Below are 26,215 nucleotides of genomic sequence, written 5' to 3' on the forward strand. Positions count from 1 at the left end.
CTAAAGTTAAGTTATAAGTTACTCTTTCCAGAAATGTCAATTTTTCAGTGTCAAGGTGCCCCTATGTCAACTGTTGTTTAATGATGATGAATTTCACAAATGCCCTGATGTCTGTCCCATTTCCACATTCTTTTGAGAGATTGTTACGATTTTTATTAAAGCGGTTGAAGACAAAAGGTAATTTTCCCACTTTAATAGGAGCAGTTTTGACTACTTGCTAAGTAATAGATTAGTAGAGTGTATAGTGGCTTCTTTAAAGAGGCAGTGTTCACTGTCAGTGCTGTTCTCTCTCATTTCTCACATCCATTCATTAGCAGTGCTATTAGCTTGGCCTACATTTTCTAGTACAACGTCTCATTAAATGAATAGTACGATGAATAGAAACAACATTTCTAATAAAATGATTCAGCAAAAGATCTCAGGAATATATTTTTATCCCAGTTGCTTTTTAATTGGATGTTTGAGGGTATTTCCCAACAGTATAACAAAAACCATACAAAGTACACATTAATGTTATTTCTTTTCTCACATGCTAAAAACATAAAATACTTTAAGTGAACATAAATGTAGTTGTAAGGAGAGAAGGCTCATCTAATTAACCTGGTAAAGAGCTGCTAATAGATCAGAAATGCTGTAAATATTCAAATAGATAAATATGAAAAGATATGTAATGATTAAGGTCAGACACAGCAGACACACAAGATCTGTAATTAAATTAAAGTTGTAAGAAATGCAAGTGACAGCCATGTCTCACCCAGTGAAAGTAAAACTTGAAATGCAAGCCTCAGTCTAAATTAAAGTGAAAATAATTTGAAATTAGCATAAAAGCCTTACTGATGTTTTACTACCTACTAACAATTAAGTTTACCATGTAGACCAAAATGTTCATACCCTATCATATGCTCTTATGCATACAGTATGCTATGCTCTTGCTCTTATGCATTACTCTAGTTTTATTCAAAAACTCTAACAAGGTAAATAAGGCATTTTTTTCAGACAAAATAGTCATCTAGAATCCTATTGCCAGATGCATTAGGTGATTTCTAATTTTGTTCCTATTAAATTAATGTTCCATAGCCTTACATATAAGTACAGTAACTGTTTGTTTTGGCAACCTTTTTATGGATGAATAGTTTTCCAGTCAGTGAGTATTGCACCTGTTGCTCTGTTTCGAGTGACTGCTGGAAGAGTTTTGTTATGAATAACATTTATTTTTTTAGTACAACTTATAAAACACTACTAGACACTGAAATATTGTTAATGTTAAGTGCCTGTAGTGCTTGTAACACATCTGCCTCTTCTGTACTTATATTATTTCCCTCAATCTGAGACATACTGTCAATATCTTCCGTAGCAAACTTTTGTGACGTTTTTATTTGATACATCAGCTATTTCAGTTTTTATTCAATCTGCAGATAGGGAGATTGCACAGTGACAGAACCCTTCATCATAGAAACATTCTGAAAAATCAAAAGCAGACACAATTGCTTAAATATACCTTATTTGCAGTCATAAAGCCTGTCCATTTTACAAAGAACTATCCATTTGACCAGATTTTGTTACTATTCATTATTTTAACTTGGGAAACCAGTAAAGCACATGCTGTCCTCTCCCCTTCCATTTACACTTCCTTGTTTTTACTTTCCTTTAATTCCTTGTTAGTACGTCTGTCTTTCTCATGCTTGTTAGTGTGTTAGGTTCTGCGAGTTTAAGGTTAAGTGTTCAGCCTGTACAGCCCGAGCTTTTTTCGCCTTCATTGTCCAAAAGCTTTCCATTTACATACATACTTTCCATCCCATTCATCCTTTACTCTACTGCATATTTACTTTTGTAACACAGAAAAACGTATTTATTTAATGTATTATTTATTTTATCCTCAATTTTAATGCTCTTTTCTCACTTGTTATTCATTTTGGAAATTGTTTTCTCTACAGATTTTCCTAATTAGATTTGTGTTAATAATTTCTGTCGTGTACACACGAACACAACCGTCATGTGTCATGTTTTTCATTATTATCACTGACCGAATTCAAAATCAGTACAAATAGTAGTGTAGTGTAGTTGTATAGCCCAACAGTGTCAGATCCCTTGTGCTCTTTCCTGACCTTGTTAACTCATCACTCTTACTTTTGGTTGAATAATGCAACATATTGAATATTTAAATTGCTCTATTTGCATATTCTGCTGAGTGAACCCACAATGTATCTTAACTACCTTGCACTCAATGAGTTTCGGGAACGTGAGCAATCTACTGTATATGACCATGCCAGACAGTAAATGGGTCTACAAACTACAGTAACAGTGTCAGCTTGAGTCATGTTTCCTGATTGTGACAAGATCAGTAGACTGATTTTCAGAATGCAAGATGAAGCTTTTGTATAGTAGTTCCTTTGAAATGTGATCTTATTTGTATTTTAACTTATTAGGCACAATAAAAAAATGTTTGTGTATTATGCATGGATTGCAATTAATATAAAAATATGACACTTTTAGAGCATATGTATGTTGATTCCTGTTGGTATAAATCTTAAAAATATTTGAATATTTTGTCTTAAAAATATATATGGTTTAATTTGTCCTGAAGAACACAGGTACATGTTCCTATTATGAAAGGGATCAAAAGAAAACAATATTGTTCTTTCAGAAATATCAGTCAGAAATATCAGTCTTAAAAAATACATCAGCACGTTACACCTGGGGTGGCTTCCTTTCACTGTCTCTATGTGGATTTCAGAATTAGATTTAAAATACTGCTGCTCATCTTGGCTTGAACAGTTTAGCTCCTCGACTACATCAGTGAACTCTAAAACTACCTTACTTTTGCGTGTTGTTTTGTCCTCTTCAGACTGACTTTCTTTCATTTCTCAATACGAGACTCCAGACTCTTGGGGACTGTACTTGCTGTTCTGTTGGCCCAAGACTGTGGAATGCTCTCTAACCCCATATAAGATCTTGCAAGTCCATCTGTACTTTGAAACCCTATCTAATAACTAACTTCATATTCTAGTTTTTAATTGTTTTTAATTTCATTTTTATTTGTTTATACTGTACCTGTCTCATTTATATGATTGCACAGCACTCTGGATGTATAATACTGTGAAAGGTGATATAAGGTGATATCATAGATTTGATGTGTTAAAACACCTCAAAGACATTTCAGTAGAATAAACTGGAAACTGCAACACAGATTTTCTTTTGTATCAAGGAGTTATTCCTGGAACGTGAATTTTTACTTATGCAGTAACATGATGGTAGAGAGTAACCTGTGCAAATGATTTATTTTTGTAAATATAAAGGAGGTGTTTGTGTTATATTGTGTTTCAAGTCATTTTGAAGTCCAGTCTATCTGTTCATTGGTGATGTAGTTTTATATAAACGCTTTTACTGTATGTTAAGGTCAAGAACTGGACTTCAGGCAATGAAAAACTCAAGTCATATCTGCTGTACACGTACTCATGTGACCGCCCACTGCGTCTAGTTCAGCACAATGTATTTCGCGTAGTCACGGCAGTTCATAGGGCTATTCATTTTTTCACCGATAATTAATAATAAATGGTAATTTACTGCACATAACAATAGCCAGTAGAAAAATGTACTGCATGATAGGAAATGTAGATACAGAACAATAACTTTGGAAAAGAGTAACCCTTTATAATCTACTTCTAGGAATCGTTCCACAATTCAGAACAATGACAGTGGATTACAAAGCCTAATCGTAAAGGAACCGAAACTATTTGAGCGGGCATTTCTATACACTTTACAAAGGCACAACAGCAATATATAACAGCCCTATATGGCATAGAAATTATGATTTATATCACTATAAATAATCTATTCTTAAAACAATCTCCAAGATAAAAATGAAAAGTCACAGTTAACATCGGACTCTATTACTGTATAGTTTAAAATGAAATGCGGATTTATGTTTCCCAAATACCGTCGTCAGTGAGATCAGTGCTGTTCAGAAAGTTTTCCAACCACTCACACAGATTGAACGTCTTCACAGAATAACCTAGAGGGGGTTATAGGAATTTCATAGAAATTGTAATATGTACGTCAATTTATTGCTACGACATACGAGAGCACTTTTTTCAATGTATAATTTCATAAACACCTTGTTGTATTCTAAAGTAATTTCGAAGACAAAGCAGTGTAATATTTCTGTAATGACTGCTATTATTCCGTTTAGGTTGTAAGGTCTGCTATTTTATTTTTGGATGGGTTCCTTCTACTTATATCATATATATTTTGTTAATCCATAAATAGCATATTTCTACTGTAAACTGTCACATCCAGCTGTTTGTCTGTCCCAACTAAACCGTGACAAATAAATCTACATCCTACTTTCGCATTGACATACACGCCCACGGGAGTTAATTTACAGAATTTGAAAAAAATATATTAAACGCATTATGGTCATAAGCTGTAGAAGGCAGCCTCTTGCCACTGGCCTCAAAATATAAATGGCCTCAAAATGTTTTAGAACTTTTTAAAAGCATCATGTAATAACGAAAGGTCTCGATAGTCAGTTTGTGAATCGAATCTGAAAGAGCCAACTTTCCTTTTGAGTATGAGAATGGTGCTAAGTGACTGTTATTCACTATCTCGTCTTCATTAAACGGTATACCACCTGAAGAGTCGGGTAAGGCATTTGTCTGTTTTCTACATCGGTTGTCTACAAAGCTCAAATAATATTTTTTTTTTATTTGTGCAAGAAAATAAAAATTATGCGTATTTTTCACAAGCAAAACAAAAATTCTTGAAATGCAATCCAGGATAAATTACTCACAGATTACGCGTTGCTGGGAAATGTTGTGGAGTGTTTTATTGTAGTTGTGTGCTGATTTACGTTATGGTATGAGATGCTCATTGATTTATTCATGAAAGCTAAACAAAAGTCTTCTAAATTGCTGAATATTTGGTTTTGCCGACGTAGTGTCTGTGATGGGGATGAGAACTTGCCTGAGCTTTTTGTACTGTATGAAAAAAACATACTGTGCATGCGTAAACATTTTAGTAGAGATTGAAATAAGTAGATTAAACTACTGTATATAATATATGTATACAGTAGAACCTGTCTAATCTACGATAGCATGCCCACACCACAACTATCATAATAATGATAAAGTTTTTACAGATTATGTTCTTGTGATAAAAATGACACTCTTTTCAGTCTTCCGAATAGTATCTCCTTGAGTTAAATCTTTTTTCTATCAAAACCAAAAACCCGCACGTCACTTTCAAAATGATAATGCAGTTTTAAGTGCGTTGTCTCAGCTTTCAATTTAATCGATTTTTATTTTTTATGTTGTGTATTGTGTACCGTGCAGTGAGGATAGTGCTCTTATTTCTGAGTTTTTGGGATCTGGGATCAGTTCCAGAATGTGGTTATGGAATTGCCACCTGATATACTGTAATATGGTTGTAACAGTCTACTGATATCCATGTGGACATCACTGGGCCTAGTGACATGATAGGCATCTCTAATCTTGTAGTTTTGTTAGAGAATCACAACTCCTTTTGGAGCTCTTCCCTGCTAGGACTAAGGGACTTGCAGAGTGAAACAGAGAGAATGGCACTGACCAACACAACTTTTAGTCTGGATGAATGATTTGAAATAATTACATAATAAAAAGAGCTGCTCCCCTCTATCCATTTGAAATGACTATCTAATACAGCCCCAGGGAGAAACTTCATACAGAAGGTTTCCAACCAAACACAGGAACTACCGCCATGTCACCCTACCCAGAGACTGCCCTAAAATAACTGCAGATAACTAAAATCAAAATACATATTTAGCTCACCCTTAGTTTAGCACTTATCTAAGGTTTTCTGGTAACATCCTGTTAGATGCCTGAGCTTTTTGGTATGGTTTAGTAACCATCACTTTGGTGCTTACAGAATCATGATACAGAGACCCCAACCAATGGTGTCATATTATGGACTAGCAAAGTTCAGTTCAATTTCCTTCTGTGTAAAAAGATTCCCTACATGCTTTATGGGATACATAATTTTCTGGAAGAAGCAGTGTGACAATTTACAGAATAAATATGTTTTTAATGGGAAAATTAAAAAATATGCACTAAAACTAGCAGACTAGCAACATTACAGGAAATTACAAAATTACAACAAAATTCCATTGTGCAGAAACATTTTTTTTGCTGATAAGAAGGCTAATATTTTTCTGAGTAACTACTTTCAGCTACAAAATGACAATAAAAGTAGTGACACGTTTTTTGTCTTTTGAAATACTTTCCTCAGTACACAAAGATTCACCAGTCTGAATCATGTTTATGAAGAATTTATTGTGTTTTAGTTAGTTATTGTGTTTTTGAGATTTCCAGTGCAGGATACTTCTAAATTCTTAAGAGGTTTACTAACAAAACCATCAGTTAACAGGTTTCTTTAGTCTCTGCAGTTCCAGTTCCCATTTTAATGATGTGGAATTCCCTTGTCTTTTTTGTCCTTGTTTTTGTTCCTCACCCAAAATATTCCAACACTGTACTATATATTTACTTCTTGTATACGGTGAAAAAAAAAATACACAAGAAAAACAGAAAATATAAAAAAAAATATAAAAATATAAAAAAAAATATAAAATAAGTTAATTAAAGCCATTATGGATTAATTTCAAGCATTGTTGAAATATATTCACAATTATACTTTTACAAATCACTTTTTTACCTTTAAATTGCACGTTATATACTAATATCCATATATATTAAGAATATAAGGACAGTTACTGTCCAAATGAGAGCAGACCATTCAGCCCATGTAGCCCACTTGTAGTTAGTGGTTAATTGATCCAATGCTCTCATCCAGCTGCTTCTTGAAGGAAGCCAGGATAACAGCATGAATTGGTACCCTGTTCCATATAACCACAACTTTGTATAAAGAAGTGCCTACTCTTTTTTATATACACCCACATAGCTTTCAGTTATGTTCTTGGGTATCTTTTATCATTTACTATTTCTTCAGAAGTCCACTGCATTGACTGTCAGTGGCTTTGAGGACTTTGAATACAGTGCCTTGCGAAAGTATTCGGCCCCCTTGAACTTTTCAACCTTTTGCCACATTTCAGGCTTCAAACATAAAGATATAAATTTTTTATTTTATGTGAAGAATCACCAACAAGTGGGACACAATTGTGAAGTGGAACGAAATCTATTGGATTTTTGAAACTTTTTTAACTAATAAAAAAATGAAAAGTGGGGCGTGCAAAATTATTCGGCCCCCTTGCGTTAATACTTTGTAGAGCCACCTTTTGCTGCGATTACAGCTGCAAGTCGCTTGGGGTATGTCTCTATCAGTTTTGCACATCGAGAGACTGAAATTCTTGCCCATTCTTCCTTGCAAAACAGCTCGAGCTCAGTGAGGTTGGATGGAGAGCGTTTGTGAACAGCAGTTTTCAGCTCTTTCCACAGATTCTCGATTGGATTCAGGTCTGGACTTTGACTTGGCCATTCAAACACCTGGATACGTTTATTTGTGAACCATTCCTTTGTAGATTTTGCTGTATGTTTGGGATCATTGTCTTGTTGGAAGATAAATCTCCGTCCCAGTTTCAGGTCTTTTGCAGACTCCAACAGGTTTTCATCCGGAATGGTCCTGTATTTGGCTGCATCCATCTTCCCCTCAATTTTAACCATCTTCCCTGTCCCTGCTGAAGAAAAGCAGGCCCAAACCATGATGCTGCCACCACCATGTTTGACAGTGGGGATGGTGTGTTGAGGGTGATGAGCTGTGTTGCTTTTACGCCAAACATATCGTTTTGCATTGTGGCCAAAAAGTTCGATTTTGGTTTCATCTGACCAGAGCACCTTCTTCCACATGTTTGGGGTGTCTCCCAGGTGGCTTGTGGCAAACTTTAGACGAGACTTTTTATGGATATCTTTGAGAAATGGCTTTCTTCTTGCCACTCTTCCATAAAGGCCAGATTTGTGCAGTGTAAGACTGATTGTTGTCCTATGGACAGACTCTCCCACCTCAGCTGTAGTTCTCTGCAGTTCATCCAGAGTGATCATGGGCCTCTTGGCTGCATCTCTGATCAGTCTTCTCCTTGTCTGAGCTGAAAGTTTAGAGGGACGGCCAGGTCTTGGTAGATTTGCAGTGGTCTGATACTCCTTCCATTTCAAGATGATCGCTTGCACAGTGCTCCTTGGGATGTTTGAAGCTTGGGAAATCTTTTTGTATCCAAATCCGGCTTTAAACTTCTCCACAACAGTATTACGGACCTGCCTGGTGTGTTCCTTGGTCTTCATGATGCTCTCTGCGCTTTCAACAGAACCTTGAGACTATCACAGAGCAGGTGCATTTATACAGAGACTTGATTACACACAGGTGGATTCTATTTATCACCATCAGTCATTTAGGACAACATTGGATCATTCAGAGATCCTCGCTGAACTTCTGGAGTGAGTTTGCTGCACTGAAAGTAAAGGGGCCGAATAATTTTGCACGCGCCACTTTTCATTTTTTTATTAGTTAAAAAAGTTTCAAAAATCCAATAGATTTCGTTCCACTTCACAATTGTGTCCCACTTGTTGGTGATTCTTCACATAAAATAAAAAATGTATATCTTTATGTTTGAAGCCTGAAATGTGGCAAAAGGTTGAAAAGTTCAAGGGGGCCGAATACTTTCGCAAGGCACTGTATTTGCATCAGGGTCAATGTTAGTGTTCACAGTTCAGTGAGAAAATGGTTCAGACTGTTTGGCCTGTCAGTGTAAGTCCTGAAATTCTTCTGGTTCTTCTCCTTTGATTCCAGAGTGGCAATACTGTACAATTTGTGGTGTGTGGTGACCAAAATTGTGCACAATATTCTAAAAAATAAAATAAATAAATAAAAATAAAACTTAATTGACTATATAACCTAACATTTTGATAGCCTTTTTACTGTTTCTCCTCATTGTATAGAAGATGTAAATCATGTGTCAATATACTGTAAGCACCTAATTCTTTTTCATACGTTGCCTCTTCTAGTTCAGACGTATTTTATACATCTTCCGCCAGGTGTCTGCTCACTCTTAGAACTTCATTTGCTGGTTCTGTAATTTTTGCTGATCCTCCTAGTTTGGAATCAACTAGTTTAATAACTGTACAAGAACCTAACTCATTGATATAAATTAAGAGAAGCACCGGTCTTAGTTTAGATCCCTACATTTCCCTGAATCTTTTATGACAAACTTTATCAAAAGCCTTCTGAAAATCTAAATGCACCATATAATTTGCACTGTCTGTATGCATTACTGTTCATGCTTATTCTAAGAACTCCAGCACATTTGTTAGAGAAGTCGTGCTTTTTCTGAATCCATGTTGACTATTCCCCCTAAGTTATTGTTTCCATAGGTGAATCCTCTAGTTTAGCTCTGAAAATTGTTTCCATAAACTTACATGTAATATAACTCATGCTTATTGGTCAATAATTACTCATTTCAGTATTTTTGCCTTTCTTATGCATTAGCCTTTCACTACATTAGCTATTCTTCAGTCTGTCGGTACCTGAGTGTCTGTTGGAAGATTTGCATTAATAACTTCTGAATAATATCTCTCATTTCCTTGAGTAAATTTGCTAATATATCATCAGGCCCTGATGATGTATTAGTTTTGAGTGCTTCTAGTACCCAAAATACATCTTTTCCATGTTTATATTATTTAATATAGATTTTGCTCCTTCCACTGCCTGAGGCATTGTGTTGACTGCTTCTTTAGTAAAAACCTGAGCAAACACTAATATAAAACATCAGCTATTTTGCTTTCATTTCCTTGAAGTTTCTCATTTCTTTCCCAAATGCATTTTACTTCATTATATTACACAATAGTTATAATGATTAGTTACTTCTATTAAGAATGTTTCCCTGTAAAGTGCTTATATACCCTCTTTTCCTAAATAGATTAAGCTTAAGTTTAAGCTTATGTTGAAACCTGCTATCAGCATTTCTGGTTAGGTCTCTACCTACTTTTCACAGTGGAATATTGTAATTTTGTCCTTCCTTCACTGCATGAATTCTTCTGACACATTCATTGGAAATAGTTGAAGGACTAAAATTGTCAAGCCTTACCATAAATTTTCAATTTACTTTAAGTTAGAACTTTGATTAATTAAGGCCATTTGATCTCTTGTCAGATCACTTCAGTGTGACTTTGGCCTTGTGCTTTATAATAATTGCTTACACTTATGTAGTGCTTTTCTGGACACTCCACTCAAAGCACTTTACGGGTAATGGGGACTCCCCTCCACCACCACCAATGTGCAGCATCCACTTGGATGATGCGACGGCAACCATAGTACGCCAGAACGCTCACCACACATCAGCTATTAGTGGGGAGGAGAGCAGAGTAATGAAGCCAATTCATAGATGGGGATTATTAGGAGGCCATGATTGGTAAGGGCCAATGGGAAATTTGGCCAGGACACCGGGGTTACACCCCTACTCTTTTCCAGAAACGCCCTGGGATTTTTAATGACCACAGAGAGTCAGGACCTCGGTTTTAACTTGATCTGTGTAACCCTACTACATTATTCCAGATTTATTTTTAAAGCTACTTGGTTTTCATGACCAATTTACAATGCGAGTGTTGCTTGAAAGAAACAAATGCAATTACACTAATTTGGTAATCTTTTCTTTTGTACCTGAACTGATTTAAGTTTTCCCATAGCAAAGTGGGTGAATAATTATGCAATAAAGGATCTTCTGATTTTCTTAAAAAATGTTATTAATATTCTTACTGTACTAGAAGCATTTTGTAGCCTCTTACGTTTGGAGCAGAATGTGTAGATGCTATATACAGTATATATCTAAAATATCTACCTCTTTACTATTACTTTATAGGGGTGGATGAAAATAATAATAACAACAATAATAATAATATGTATATATAATAATATAGATATATAATAATGAATGATCAATATGTTTTCACTGTATCATACCTTGGCTTTTATCAAGCAGAAGACTGCACTCTGGCAGCCACCCCCTTGAGAGTCTACACTGTTCTGCTCCAGCCACATCACAGCCCTGACCTGGTGCCCAGGTGCCAGGTGCCCAGTGTTTTCTTTGCTTGGACATCACGAAGAAGGCTCCACAGCTGAAACGTTGTGTTTATTTTCTTCTCTTTTCGGCATGTAATAAACATTTACTTGATCATTTAGACTATGCCACTATGCCACCCACTCACAGGGTAGACATTCAGTGTTTAAAGTTTGACTTGATTGTGAACATGAAATTTCTTTTATAAGACGTTTCTAAGATGAGTAAATGAGACTGCTGCTCATTTAGTGTCATGTTCAAGTCCATTGATTTCTGTATTTTTTTAGAACTTTCAATCTCAGTCTTTTCTGTTTGTCTAAATGTTCTGCTGCCCTGAGCATAACACTAGTCTGCCTGGTCTTCCTGTGCCTCAATCAGTCCCTGGCCCTACGATTCTGAGACCTATGATTCCTTGCTGCAACCTTTGCTAGGAATAAGCAGCTTTCTTATAAATGACAAGTGGTCTGAAATCATTTTTCCAGAACCCATGAACTGTAAATAACTGAAAAAAAATGGAAAATCTGTGTTCTTCTCAGTCTTTTCTGATGCTGTTATTTTCTTGTGATCAGTATCTATGTGTCCTGGTTGGACTTCACGTGTAGAAACTCCACATCTGTGAAGTGGCAATCTCTTTTCGTTTTACGTTAGACCAGTACAACAATTACTTTTGCAGTAAATTTACAGTATTAGTGACCACAGCTTCAAATATATTGTAGATTTAACTTGTGCAAATTTACAATATAGCACAAACATGTTACAGTACCTTGGGTGCAGCCTCACAGAAGAATAATGTACAGTAGATCTTTGATATCCCCACAGCAACCATTATTTTCAGTGTGTAGCCCAGTTTGACCTCACTGTGAATTGACTTCTTTTAAGAAATATTTTATTAACATCAGTACTACTTTACTTGCATGATGTTTTAAATCCTCAAATATACAATGGTAAAGGTGGAAATTATAAAAAATAATATTGATTATATGAGATCACTTTCTCTTGGAATTACCAAATAGCCTTTGAGTACATTTTTATGGTGGGCTGTCAAAGAAGGTTAAGAAAATGAACTGTTTCTGTGGGCAACAACAGTATTGCTATATTGTAATACTGTATGTTTTTCTACGCTATGTTATAGTATTCTATACTATCAGGCAGAATAGTGATGTGGCAGATAGTGATGTTGCCCTAAAAACACTTTGAGGACTCTTTGGTCCCGGGTTTGACAGAATGAGCCTCTGTGTGGAGTCTGCATGTTCTCAATTGATTTCCTGTCAAGTTAATTGATGTTTCTATATTGTCCCTTTTGAGTGTGCTTTACATTGGACTGCCATCCTATCCACCGAGTAGTCCTGCCTTGCACCAGGAATATGAAAACATTCCATTATTACAAAATGAAGAATAGTGGACCTTACCTTATAGTGGCCTTGTGTATGCACACACTTCTGACACCAATTCAGTGCATTATAAAATGATGTTAGTTGCTGCCTGAGCCTCTAATGACAACTTGATAATCCTCTCTTCACTGAATTTGCAGTCTAGGAAAGCTTTATGTTTTTGGCCAGACAATTCAATTCAATTTAATTTATTTTTGTATAGCACCTTTTACAACAAGGTGGCCCCAAGGCACTTAACAATGCAAGTGACCATACATTTTGTCAGTACAGAACAGAAGACCAGAAGACAATGGAGGAGAGGAACCAAAAACTCCTTAGTAAGCAGAAAAGGTCCAAGGAGGTCCAAGGTCAACTGGTTGCCCAACCCCTTTGGGCATGCTTACATTATATAATTAAAAAAAAGGAAATGAATGAGGGTATTAATCCATCCATCATGTCTTCTGTGTTTTAGTACTCCATGACATTTAGTACTCCTCCTAAACAATAGCTATATCCGCGATGTCCTTCTTGAATCCATGGCTGTGATGCGGCATCCAACTCAGATGGTACCCAGCCCGCACACCATCCGGACATGTTGGGAGGAGAATAGGATAGTTTGGTCAGAACAGATGTATCTACCTGGTGGGCCAACACAGAGACACAGAATGGCATGTACTGCAGCACCAGTAGCCATGGTTGCAGCAGTCTGTAATGTAAGGTGCAAGTAGGCTAGGCTGAAGTAATAGTCTGGATTTGAATACTGAGATTGATTTCCCGAATATGGGGTGGGAGACTGTTCCATAAGCTAGGGGCCCTGTAACTAAAGGCTTTACCGCCAACTGTTATTTTATCAGACAAAGATAAAAACCAACAATTGAAGGTCTGTTCTGTAAGATGGGTGGAGTAATAGCTATAAGAAGGTGTCAATCACTCTACAGTTTGGACATGTTAAACTCTACTTCTGTCATATGACTTTCAATAACCTTCCTAATAAAATACTATTTTTTTCTGTAGGTGACCTGATATGAAACTTTTCTCTATGGCAAAATGTCCTTGCCCAGCAGCCCTGAGTATCTCCTTAGTATAACTCTCAGTTGTATTTATTGCCATCTTTGTATAATCCTATACCTTTGGTCAATGATCTTTCTTCAGCTTCTTTCTTTGTAGTGGATTTTATGTAGTTAGATTTATGGCCAGGCCTCACAGAGGAAATGCATTTTGCATCATCTGTCCATCATCTGGGTCAGTACAGTATTCTGTCTTCCTACTGTTTATCTTCTCAAGCCATCTCCCAGCTCACTGATGCTACTTTGGGCTGTTATCTAACTATGACCACCACCTTCTGGGAGAACAACCACAATCTGCCTAAAACACCACTCTTTCTCTGGATTGACAGAGGTGATAGGGGCCAGTTTGGTTTTCTATCTTTTGACTCCCCACTACTAACCTGGAAGAACCCTAATGTATGACCAGTGTTTCTTCAAGTTTGCTTGGATAGGCAAACTTCACAATAAATGAGAACCAGCCTAAAATCCAACATGGTCACTGACTTCTCTTGCATTTCTGACACAGATGCAGTCTGGATCATGAATGAATAGAATATGAGCTCTGTTGTAGGAAGCTTTTGTCCTCCTCTAAGCAAGTTGAGGTACAGAATGCAGTTCTCCCACTAAGCAACTCTATTATACTCTTAGGAACGAAGGACACTTGTGATTAGGATCTTCATGTGAGGGATTAATAGTGTAACTTCATGGAGAACAAGTACAGGGCTTGATGGCACCCTCATGTGGTTTAAGGCAGAACTACAGGTCTCTGTTTCATTGCCAAAACCAAGCTCTTCAATGCATTGTATTGTAGCCCTAATGTCGTGTGGGTACATGTTACCCAGGTGAGCACCCCACTACCCATCTACAGTACACCCCACTTCACATCTACTATACACCTCACTCCTCTGCACTACCCATCCACACAAATCCAGAACCATTCAATTCTTGTCCAGTTGTCATAAAATTGACAGTATTTGGGATGAGAAGGGTGTTGCTCACCTACTTAAATGTTGACTGTGAAACAGTGTGTGAAACTGAATGCCAGCCATCTGCACAAAGCTGAGTTAACTGCCTGCAGAATTAGGGTTTGCAACACTTTTCATTTAAGTAATTTTCAAAAATCACATAAAAAATGTATACAATTATTTTGGAAAACAAGCAATGTGTTGGTGAATTCTCAAATATTATTCACATTCATTTTTAATCCCCTTGGTTATTAATATAAACATATTTGAAAAACCCACGAGTTAGTGCAAGGCTGAAAAGATGTACCAAATAAATCATTTCTTAAAGCCAGTGTTTTTTTATTTTTCTAAATTTATCTATTATGTAGATATACATTTCTCAAAAGATTATAAGAATTATATTTAAACATTTACTAGATAACAGATAAACCATTCCTGTAGCAATATGGGAAAAACCCTTTGTAATACCTTTCTTCATGCTACATTAATTTCACAGTGCCATTGACAATATGATTTCTATCTTATGCCAATGAACAAGCATTTAATTAAATGCTGTAGAGCAAAATACACTTATTGTGAAACACACAAATAAACTGATTTTTGCTTCTTAGATGTTAATTGATTTTTTAACTAAAGAGTTTCAAGGTACAAGGCCATTTAACATTGAACATAAATGATTAATCTCCTCTTGTGTGACATGCATTCTCTTTTAAATTAGTCTTAGGGAAATTACTGTGACTGTACCAGAGTGTAAGTGGCTTCTTCTCTTGCACAAACGACATGATCATGATGGTTTCCAAGATGGAGGGATTGCCAGTGAAATTTATATGTCAACACAACAGGATATCAACACATCCTATGTTGCTGTCTTTGTGTGAATTGGCCTTTCTCTTATTTTTCACATGGTCCTTTCCTTCCATAATTTTGGAAATGCCAGTTCTGTGTCAGAAAAGGTTTAATATCACAGTCACACCTGTCAAATTGCAATAACTTTTTATTATGCCTTAAAGTAAATGCAGTATTAGAACATGTGTTCTCCTACTTAGCTTTAGAGTCTTAGCTTTATACTCTAAAGAAGGTACTGCTAGCACTCTCACCACCTTATGCTTGGTTAAGGTCAGACATATGGCATGCAAATGGGCAGTGACCTTCACAAGTTTGTTCAAAAAGTATCTTTAAGATGCTGAATCTTACACATAGTGTAAACTACTTTAAGAAATTTAAAAATACTAGCATAATGTCATCACTTCCTAAAAGAGGACACAAGTGTATCTTGTCATCGCAGGCAGTGAGACAAGTGGTTTGGGTGGCAACCCTAAGTCCAAAGACAACAGTTGTTCTCAAAAATATCCTGGCATCTTCAGGATGCAAAGTGTCGAAATCTTCCATTTTGTCATTTTTGGCCAAGTTGTAAGAAAAAAAGGCTCTTCTGTGGGAGAAACACAAAAAGAGACATCCTAAAAATACCAGAGTCATGTTAGATGACAAATGGTCATGGTCATCATCCCTTTGTTTGACATACTGTAAAAGGTGAAGCACATGCTGATAATGCACTCGTTCACTATGGCAGCAGATGTTTTGGGAATATTATTAATCTATGGCACAGATGATCCCAGAGCATTTGTTAAGACTGATGAATTCTAGCACTTACTATGATGTTTTGGTCAAAGATCCAGCTCCCTTTGTCAAGAAACTCAGTGAACCAAAGCATACTGTACATCAAAATGGACAAATAGAATGTCTGTGTGTTGCCACTGTCAGAATATCATTCTAACTGTCTCAGGCCAAGTTGATGAAGAGTTGAAGACATACCAGGTTCACTTTGAAATATCATTTACTGTTTTATATTAATCAATAATTTACAATTTCTAGAAAATAATACAATTTTGAAAACAAATAGTGAAGTTGAAAATAAACTGAAAAAACAATATGCCTTTCCTTTTACTCAAACATTATTTCTTGGGTCAGTGTCCATCTGCGTCAATACAGTAAGCAAAACGTTCACCACCCCTTCTTCATTTAACCCCAAGGCCAGAGAGACTCAACAATCAGATGTTTCCTTTTTATAAATGTGATTCTTCTACTTAACAAGCAGTAGCCACAAGCCTTCATCATCTGTCATTCCAACAAGGTGGTCATGTCATATGGTACACAGAATACATTTTCTCACCCCTTACTTGGTGTACAGAAATTGAGGCAACATCTTCATGACTGACGTTTCATTGCCTGTGGTGCCCAAAGATGACAAGTGGGGGAGATTGTGAATCAGAAGAATCTTGTGCACATTTAATGGGTAGATAAACAGTATTTTGTACTTGAATTTGAACATTTATGAACATGGCTACCTCTGTGTTCAATTTAATTTAATGTTGCTGTAATGAATAGTAATTGGAGAACATGAGAAACTCATTTCTGTGAGTGAATGGCATAAGAAAGCAAAGATTGCAAGACTGGAAAGAGCAAGGTTGTCAAGACCCAATTTCACATAGTATTTTATATACTGTATATATTTTAAATATTTACCAAAGAGTTTTTAAATATTTAACAGAGATTCTACCGCATATTACCCAGAAATCATAACTTGTAACATGCAATGTACTGTGAGAGCTCAAGAACATATAGTTGTACAAAGTAAATGTGGCCAAAACCTATTTATAATGCTTCTTTTATAATAACTCATTTTAATGTTTCTTGGCAGGGGCCTTTGGTTCTGAAAAAAAAAAAACATTAAATGTGTGAGCAGAGCTCTGGACTCAATGGGGAGAAATGTGTTGATCGTTCTGCTCTTGATCAGATGTCCCTCCTTTTATACAGGTATGTAAAGAAGCAAAGCTGTTCCACATGTGGCTGAAAAAGTACAACCAGTAAATGGAAGGATGGAAGACGTTGCTTCAAAGATGTTTTAATCTGTTTCAGATTCACTCCAGTTTGTGGCAGGGTGTTTAAGATAGTATTAAAGATGTTATCCCAAAATGTTAGTATTTTTACTTTTACCAGATTGCCTGTTTATATTCAGATGCTGTGCAATTAATTATTTAGAAATCACGCATTTATTGGTCATAGAAAGCAGGACATTCAGTATTATTAAGGAGCGCTTGAGTCATATCTTCAGAAAATCATATACCACTGAAGAAACCAGGAGCTCCATGGCATGAAATGAGCACCGGTGCCTGATGATCTCAAGCCCCCTTACCCCATTCAGCCAGGAGTATGCAACTTCCTAGGAGCTCACAATCACATCGGCCTAGTGGAACAGGCTTGACACAAACCAGCAAACTCCAGGTCATGCAGAATTGTCAGCACTCCTAATGTATCTGTAACGGCACTGTAGCCAAAAATGAGATTTGAGGGACCCTGTGCAAAAAAGCTAGATCTCACACGTTGAGCGAGAAAAAGGGAAAGAGAGCAACAGAGAAAAAGCCAGGTGTACTAAGCCAAATCAAGAATAAAAAATCATAGTCTAGGTTCAGTCACAGGTGAGGAAGCCAGAAGATCAGAAGTTTTACGACAGTCAGGAGTTTCTCAAAAAAGTGAGGGTTGGGAGCTCCACTGGTGAAACCAATACTGAGCATTGTGGTGATGGTAGTGAGCCCTTAAGTATACTGGGATGCAGAAGGTGCAGTGAAGAGTGAGAGGTGCGATTGGATGATTAGTTAATGCGTCTGCGTCTGCGTTTGCGGGAATTGGGAAGAACTGGTGCCTGATGGTCTTTGGTCATGAGAATGCGTCAGCATTTGCAGGAAAGGTCTGATATTTGATTATGTGTGGTCGTGAAAGTATCTCCCTGCTCTTCTTGTGCAGGAATGGAACAGGAAACTGCAGATATTCTATCAGACATTCAAAAGCAATTTAATTTAGTTCTTATTAACAATTCACTTTCCCAACACAATTTAGATGATCTCAATAGAAGACAAGTCACTGTTGTAAGAAAACCGGCTCAGGGATGCCAAATATGTAATCATAGCCAAAATGTAATGTAGTGGCTCTCTGAAGGCACCAGTTCTGTAGGGTTTGGGCATTTACTGAGACAATTATTAATTGTAGCAGTAAATCACAAAGTTGATTCTTTTGATGGCTTTAGAGTCCAACCATGGGACATAACTCAAACAACGCACACACACAGGTACTAATACACGAGGATACATTTATTAATACATAGAATATGCATATAAACCTAACAGATCTTATCGAGAGGGTTATCAGAATACAAAAGGTATATATTCAATCAGTTACAAAGTGTTACACATATCAAGAGGACATACGTTCAGTATATCATTCATTTAGACCGTTTCATAAATGAACTTGGTTATAACTTCTACATTAGATACTCAAAACAAGTACATAACTCTTAGGAATTAAATTGATATCAACTGGTTGGGATAACAATTGAATTCTCGAGCTGTAATGCATTGAAGTTGAATACTCATCCAATTTCTGGGGATTCAGATCTCCTGCGGGCACAAAGAAACAGTTGCAGGCTGTTGCTGTCCAATCCGCGCTCTCTGGCTCTGTGCCAGGCTGTGCTGTACGGCTTGCTACGGTGCGCTGCAGATGCTCACTGACCGGCTAGTTAGTGTTGGCTTTAACTAGCAAAGTTTGCGCACAGGAGAAAAGATGACTGTGGGTCCCAGCATGTCAGGAAGAGGACTGGTTCGTTCCTGGTGAAGAGCTAGTTCTGAATAGTGATTCAGCTTTCCACAGTTCCGACCTGTTTACGAGGCCTGCTGCTGGTGCTAACCTCGGGTGGATCCTATGGTTATTCTCTGGCAACCTCCGCTCTAGACTCTTAGAACAAAGGAAAGTTCTGGCACTCGGACACACAGTCTCAGGATGGTCAGGAGGTTCGCTGCGAGAATGTCCTGCCCTTGGGAGCCTTCTGCTCCTGGGCCGTCCTGCCCTGGAATTCTCCTTTGAATTCCCTTTAGAATTGTCCACAGAATCCTCCTGAATCCCTTCTGAATCTTACTGAATCTCCCAAGCTCTCTGTGTTGCCTGTTTTTACCTGGAGGAACTTCAGCTCATTCATTGGCTGAAAGTTCCATGGGCATCAGAGTCCCACGTGAGTTACTCGGCCCTACCAGTCCCTGATTGGTTGATCAAGGTGAGATATGAGTCACTTACTCCTGACACTTAGTAATGCAGTCCAGATGTCCAACTGGCACTCCCTAGACAGATAGGCACCAATGGATGACCATTGATCATGATAGCCAGGCTTAGCTAAGTGCATCCCCCTTTGGGAGCTTGTTTCTTATCAAAAGAAAACATCTTAAATCAGCCTGCATGAATAGTTTCTCTGTGGCTGCACCACAGAGATGAACAGAGAAATGGGGCCTCATTTGGGAAAGCCCAGAACACTTAATTCTTTCTTATTATTAAGCCTCACTGCTACATATCCCCCCTTTTTGAAGGTCACGAGGTCCTGAAGCGTTGTTGCCTTCAAAACAAAACAGAGTTAAGTGATATCCCTTGCCATTAGAACATTAATCTTAAATGTCTACATTACTCCTCGAGAATTCATACCGGAACCAGCATTGGGAACAAACAGGATGAATAACATCTGGAGTATGTATAAACACGGTAGGAGACATTATCTCAGTCTAGGAATTACACATCAGGAAGTTCGCTGTCAATATCTAATACCTCTGTAGTAGATATTTGGGGAAAAGTCACTTCCTTTCTTTTGACATGCTACCTTTGACTCATTCGTGCTACCCTGAGTACATCTTGATGTGAGAGTACATCATTCAGAGTACACTGTCAGTCATGATCCAGCTACCTGGCAGTAGTGTTACAATAACAACAGTTCCTGTTCCCAGCCCCCGATAAACCACAACACCTGTGTTGGGTATCTGCTAGGGTGGTTTGGAGGTTTGTTCCATTAAAGCAAACTAACTACCTGTACCTCTTCAGGGCTTACTGTTTCTTGGATTTCTATCCAATTCAATAGTATGGCACCTGAAGGCATCCAGGACCTCAAGTTTGGTCTTATGTTGTCTGGTTCCAGACCATACAGTTTTAAGTCACCAAGCTGTACTATGGCCTCCTCGGGAACTTACGGGAAAACTATTGGTTAGGTAGCTGCATTGTGTTAGCTGTATCATACCTGTCACAAGTCACAGTGTCTGTTAAATGTGGTGTGCTGACCAGCCATTTACTTCCCACCTGCTCTTCGTGGGGTTCATTAACCTCCCTCTGCTCATTAGTAGCTTTACACCCTTCATTGGTGAATCATTTAGACACAGCCAATGGATAGCTTTGGTAGCCCTACCCATCTCAAGATTTGGAACCAAATTCAATCTTGGATTGCCTTCTGGGTGAGCTATGAGCGATGGGGTTAATGTCACACACTCCTCTACTGAGAAGAGTGGAATCAAGTGGGTTGGGATTTGTGCCGTGGTTAGACTGGCTACAGTGGCACTAAACTCCCTTAACAGGTCTTGTGTCAACATTCTGGCCTGTTGCACACAAGCATAAACCCACTGTATAACACCAACAATCATGTCCACTGTTTGGGGAATAAGGTTTAACCCTGTTGCATAGGAAGTTGCCTGTAGGGTTTCCCCTAAGCTTTCCAACTTTTGCTGCTGTTGATACAGTCTGTCACTACCCTCTGGCATCTCTGACACCTGCCTTCTTGGGGCAGTCAGGGTGAGAGTGCCAGTAGCACACAAACCTACCAGAAAAAGCAAACATGCAACAGTGGCGGCAGCAATCAGTCCTCCCAAAAGTCTTTTCGGGTGGCTGATCCCAGTCATCACCTTCTGAGTGACTGTTGCCTTTCTAAGCTGGTGCAGCATGTACATGGTGTCTTTCTCAGTATGCCATGTGGCATCTTGGGCACCAACATCCTGGAAATCTGGGGAAATCTGACGCAGCTGCTGATGCTGCTCCTCCTTTTCCAGGGCATCTGCTTTTTCGATTTGTTCATGCCTATGCTCTAGGAACCCTGCAGGGGGCGGTGCAGCGGTGGAGCATGCCTGACCCTCGGCTGAGTGGTCATCTGGAGCACCTGAGTGATCTGGGATTGTTACCCCATTCTCACTATTCCGGTCCACCCTGCACACCTCCTGATTGAGGAATCCCTCTATCGGCATGTTTACAGTCGTTCGCTGGGGGTAGGTGTAGGACACCTGCTCGCTCCCCCCTTCCCTCGTTAGGGGCTCAGGGAGATGCCCCAGCACTGGGATAGCTAGTTCACTGTCTTTGAACTTACTATTACTCACCAGGCCCATGTCAGTGCAGGCGGGGATTCTGACACCCCTCTTTGCGATGTCCTGCACTGGCAGGCGGGTGACTTGACCATCCAGCTCTAGTCTGGGTGAACCACTGTTGGTAAGACTCAGACTGACAGACTGAGCTGGTGGCTGTAAGAAAACCGGCTCGGCTTTCATTCCCTGTCCCTTCTGGGGGACTGGGTGTGTTGGCAACCCTGCCGTTGAGGCAGGAACAATCAGGTCAGTCTCACTCACTACCTGGTAGTTGTGAGAAATAATGTTACCTGACTGCAGGTTCCCTGGGTCACAGCAGAGGGAATCGGCATCTGGCATCAGGTGTGTCCACAGTGCAGTAGTCTCAGCATCCAGCTGGACCTCCTGTCAAACCTGTGAATGTTGCACCAGGGGCACCTGGTGGTGGCCCTGTAACAGCTGCTCAAGCAGATCCTCACTAATAGAGGACCTCTCCGGGCTAAGGGTGAGGGCTACATCACCAACCTGCTCTCCTGCCATCTGGATCCCTTCCACCACTACAGGGTGGTGTTCCTGACCCCTCTTGGGTGCCAGGGTGCACAGGGAAAGCTCCTTTTCATCGCCAGGTGGGGAGATCTGCTCCTCTTTAGGGATGTAAAAGGGGTGTGCTTTACCTGGTGGATCAGGCGGCTGCTCGGAGCACCGCTCATGTGGCATGGAGGCTGTTGGGACCTTGGCCGGGACACGACTTCCCTGTATATCCGGGGAACAAGAAAATATTTTTATTTCTTGTCCAGAGGGAACAGAAGGAATCTCCACATGGGCTTCTGTGTTCGGTGGGCACTGTGTGAGCACAGTCTGCCTCTTGGCCCCCCTTTCCTTCTGTACAGAAGGCTTAGGAGCCTTGACCTATTTCCACACCTTGCCTTTCTGGTGATCCACCAAAGGTTCCTATCTGAGTCGCATGCCCTTTTCTTTTTCTACCCGTTTGAGCTTGCCGTGTGACATCAAACACCTTTCAACCTCAGTGTCAATCAGTGTCTCACTGGGTAAGACATCTCCCATGGCAGCCTTGAGGTAAAAGCTTCTTGCTTTTCCTCTGTGTTTTACTGCCTGCTCTGTGACTTCAGGGGTGGAGTCAGCACTCACTTGGGAGTGGCTGAATTCATCCAGGCAGGAACCCTTCCGCTCAATCAGATAGACTGAGGGAGGGAGAGGGGGCGGGTCTCCGCCTCCTCCAGTGGAGAGTATCAGCTCATTCATGCTTCCGGCAGCCTTGGGGAGCGGTTGTCTCTGTCCTAATAAAGCTTGTTCAAGCCTGGCCAGGCGGGCGGCTACTGAATCCTTTTGTTCAGCCTTTTCTAGCCCTTTCCCTCCCCCGGTGTTCTCATGGCACTTAGGACGCTGGGTGCGGTCCTGTGTGCCTGCTTTGGAATGGGGCTTAGCCAGCTCAGGAGCCTGTGCTCCTTCGAGCAGGGGGGAATTAACCCTGCTGGCTCTGACGGCGAACACAGTCGCTTTAACAGCTTTTTGCTCAGAGCGACTTTGGACATCATACTCCCAGGCTTTCTGCACGAATCTCTTAATATCAGTCATTTTCATGGTCTGTGCATCTGTATGCATTAAGATCATCTTTTTGACTGACGGGTGGAGATTCGCAATGAATAAACCCTTGAAATGTGTGTTCTCTTCGCAACCCTCATCATTTCGCCCTGCAAAATAAGTTCGTCTAAGTCTCTTGTAATATTCGTGAGGGGACTCTGCTCTCTCGTGCTTAATATTAAGAGCGGCTGCTATCGCGGCAGTCGGGTCAATAAACGCACTGTATTCTTCGATAAGTGCTTGACACAGCTGCTCAAAATCATTGCAGACTTCTTTCATCTGCCTAGCCATCCACTCATGTACAGCTCTGCTGGTAGTTTTTCTAACCAGAAACACTTTCTCCTGTTCTGTGGCGTTTGGCAGGTACTACAGGGTATACCTGAGGTCTTGAATATAACTCTCGATATTATTCTCTGACACTGCGGGGTCAAATCTCTCTATGTCCTTCGCTAGCTCTCTCAGAGAATGGAGATTTATCCTCCTAGCTTCTCCGCTGACGGAGATATGGAAGAGATCGTGGTCAGACCTGTTGCTGCTAGAGAGAGTGCTTACTAGCGACTAGAATTCAGACCTTTTAGCAACCATCGTTAAACTTAAAGAGTATTACTTTTAAGTACGAAATCACAGTTTTACCACAGAAAACCACAAGATCAAGTATGCAATCAACCCGATAGATCGCAAAAGATCACAAAACAATCAAGCACTGCTTAAAGAGCAAGGGGAACTTTTTTCCTTTTGGCTTTCAGCACACTGTATTGTCGTGTATGAAACCCGCGGCGTTTTATATGAATTATTCCGCTTGGTTGGCTCATTTCAGTCTTGCCACGCCCATTCAGGGACGCCAAATATGTAAGAAAACCGGCTCAGGGACGCCAAATATGTAATCATAGCCAAAATGTAATGTAGTCGCTCTCTGAAGGCACCGGTTCTGTAGGGTTTGGGCATTTACTGAGACAATTATTAATTGTAGCAGTAAATCACAAAGTTGATTCTTTTGATGGCTTTAGAGTCCAACCATGCGACACAACTCAAACAACGCACACACACAGGTACTAATACACGATGATACATTTATTAATACATAGAATATGCATATAAACCTAACAGATCTTATCGAGAGGGTTATCAGAATACAAAAGGTATATATTCAATCAGTTACAAAGTGTTACACATATCAAGAGGACATACATTCAGTATATCATTCATTTAGACCGTTTCATAAATGAAGATAGGCGACAATGGATGACCATTGATCATGATAGCCAGGCTTAGCTTGTAACGAAGGCTGGGTTGTGATGAAAAGGATCCAATGCAGATGCAGGATTCCTGGGGCGTTGAGTAGGCGGACAGAGCTATCCAGAAGCTGGGTCGTAATCCGGAGGCGAAAGGTAGGTCGAGATCAGTAAACGGCACTGGTGGCGAACAATCCAGAACGAGAGACAGATACGTGGTCGGGACAAGAGCAACAGGGTCGATACCAAAAATAATCACAGGTAGTAAACAATCCACGGGGCAAGACGAGAAACGTAGTCCGAAGGCAAAACGATGAGGTCAGAAAATCCAGAAGGCAAAGTGAAAGAAACGCTAGGTAGAGCCACAGGTAGGGAACTCAATACCGAGCATTGATATGCGAGTAAGAGCGGCTTAAATAATGCAGCCTGCCACACGGTAAGACGTCTGAAGAGAATTAACACGTGTGGCGGCGTTTGTAATTATCACCCACCTGCTGGGACTGATTAGACCTCTTCGGAGCTGGTCTGGGCCGGTTAGTGGTCGTTACATAGCTAAGTGCATCCCCCTTTGGGAGCTTGTTTCTTATCAAAAGAAAACATCTTAAATTAGCCTGCATGAATAGTTTTTCTGTGGCTGCACCACAGAGATGAACAGAGAAATGGGGCCTCATTTGGGAAAGCCCAGAACACTTAATTCTTTCTTATTATTAAGCCTCACCGCTACACTGTTCATCAATATGTCATTTGTTTATCAAATACTGTAGGCAGAAAGTAATGTCCTTTTAAACTTTACTAATTTTTTTAACTTTACCCAGTTTTTAATGAAAACATGGTTGGATTGACAGCATCTCTTCTTCTCCTCTACTACTCTAAGTCATACTCTTCCATTATGTCACTTCCCGAAAAAGTTATAAGTACTGTACCATGGAATGACCCTCTCTTTTCCTTGCATTCGCCTTTCTGCATCCTTCCTCCATCTGGTCTCCACTGTTGCAGCTATCTGTCTGCGAAGTCCTCACTCTGCATGGTGTTCCTAACTTCCACCTATTAGCAGGTGGTTGACTAATCAGGCCAAGCAGGTGAAAACAAAGACTTTTTTGTGTAACTTCTCAATAAACATTCCCAAAAGAATTTTCTTATAGGCTGTTGTTATTCTTTGTTAAACTCTGCCAATTACAAAGCAAGGTAAGATGCTTTTCACTTCACAGTCACTGACTCTTTTGTAGTATCAGGTCCTAAAGCGGAGTTTGCAAACAATGCTGAAACAGAAAGAGGTTAAGGACCTGGTGGTATGATGACAAGACCACAGCCTCTCCGTCAACGTCAACAAAATTAAGGAGCTAGATGATGATTTCAAGAAGCAGGTAGGAGCATGCCCCTGTTTTTATCAATGGGGCTACTGTGGAGATGGTCAGCAGCTTCACGTTTCAAAAAAGCATTGACATTTCTACAGATGTATAATAGGAAGCATTCTCACCATTCTTACAGTTTGGTAAGGTAATTGCTCAGCTCATGACCCTAAAAAAGTAAACTGGAGGTGGAGCCCAGGCCATATCACTGGTACAGAACCCCCCTCCATTCAGACCATCTTTACTACACACAGCCTCAGAATGGGAGATAAGGTAATTAAGAAAATGTAAACCACTCTAGGAATGCAGGGAATGCAAATTTTCCGTCTGCAGATTCTGCCTTTCTTTCTCAAAGCCATAAAACATCTGAACACCACCTCTTAATCCTTCTTTCCCAACTTTGCAGCCAGCTGCTTTTGCACTAAACTCACAATA

General features: G+C 39.4%; 1 protein-coding gene across 2 annotated transcripts in view; it reads left to right on the top strand.

Moving 5' to 3' along the window:
- The first annotated feature begins 4,390 nt into the window (after positions 1–4,390).
- LOC102686866 (programmed cell death 1 ligand 1-like) overlaps positions 4,391–26,215 on the top strand; it is a 36,561-nt gene continuing 14,736 nt past the window's right edge. Inside the window, exons 1-2 of one of the 2 annotated variants that reach the window (XM_015336908.2) lie at positions 4,391–4,642; positions 17,109–17,224. In XM_015336908.2, the coding sequence (XP_015192394.1) occupies positions 17,167–17,224 (58 nt within the window). In that variant the 5' untranslated portion in view covers positions 4,391–4,642; positions 17,109–17,166. The remainder of the gene's footprint in view (positions 4,643–17,108; positions 17,225–26,215) is intronic. The other variant, XM_069187137.1, reaches the window with a different exon arrangement.

The sequence above is a fragment of the Lepisosteus oculatus genome, chromosome 3 (assembly GCF_040954835.1).
Source record: "Lepisosteus oculatus isolate fLepOcu1 chromosome 3, fLepOcu1.hap2, whole genome shotgun sequence".
Taxonomy (NCBI): Eukaryota; Metazoa; Chordata; class Actinopteri; order Semionotiformes; family Lepisosteidae; genus Lepisosteus; species Lepisosteus oculatus.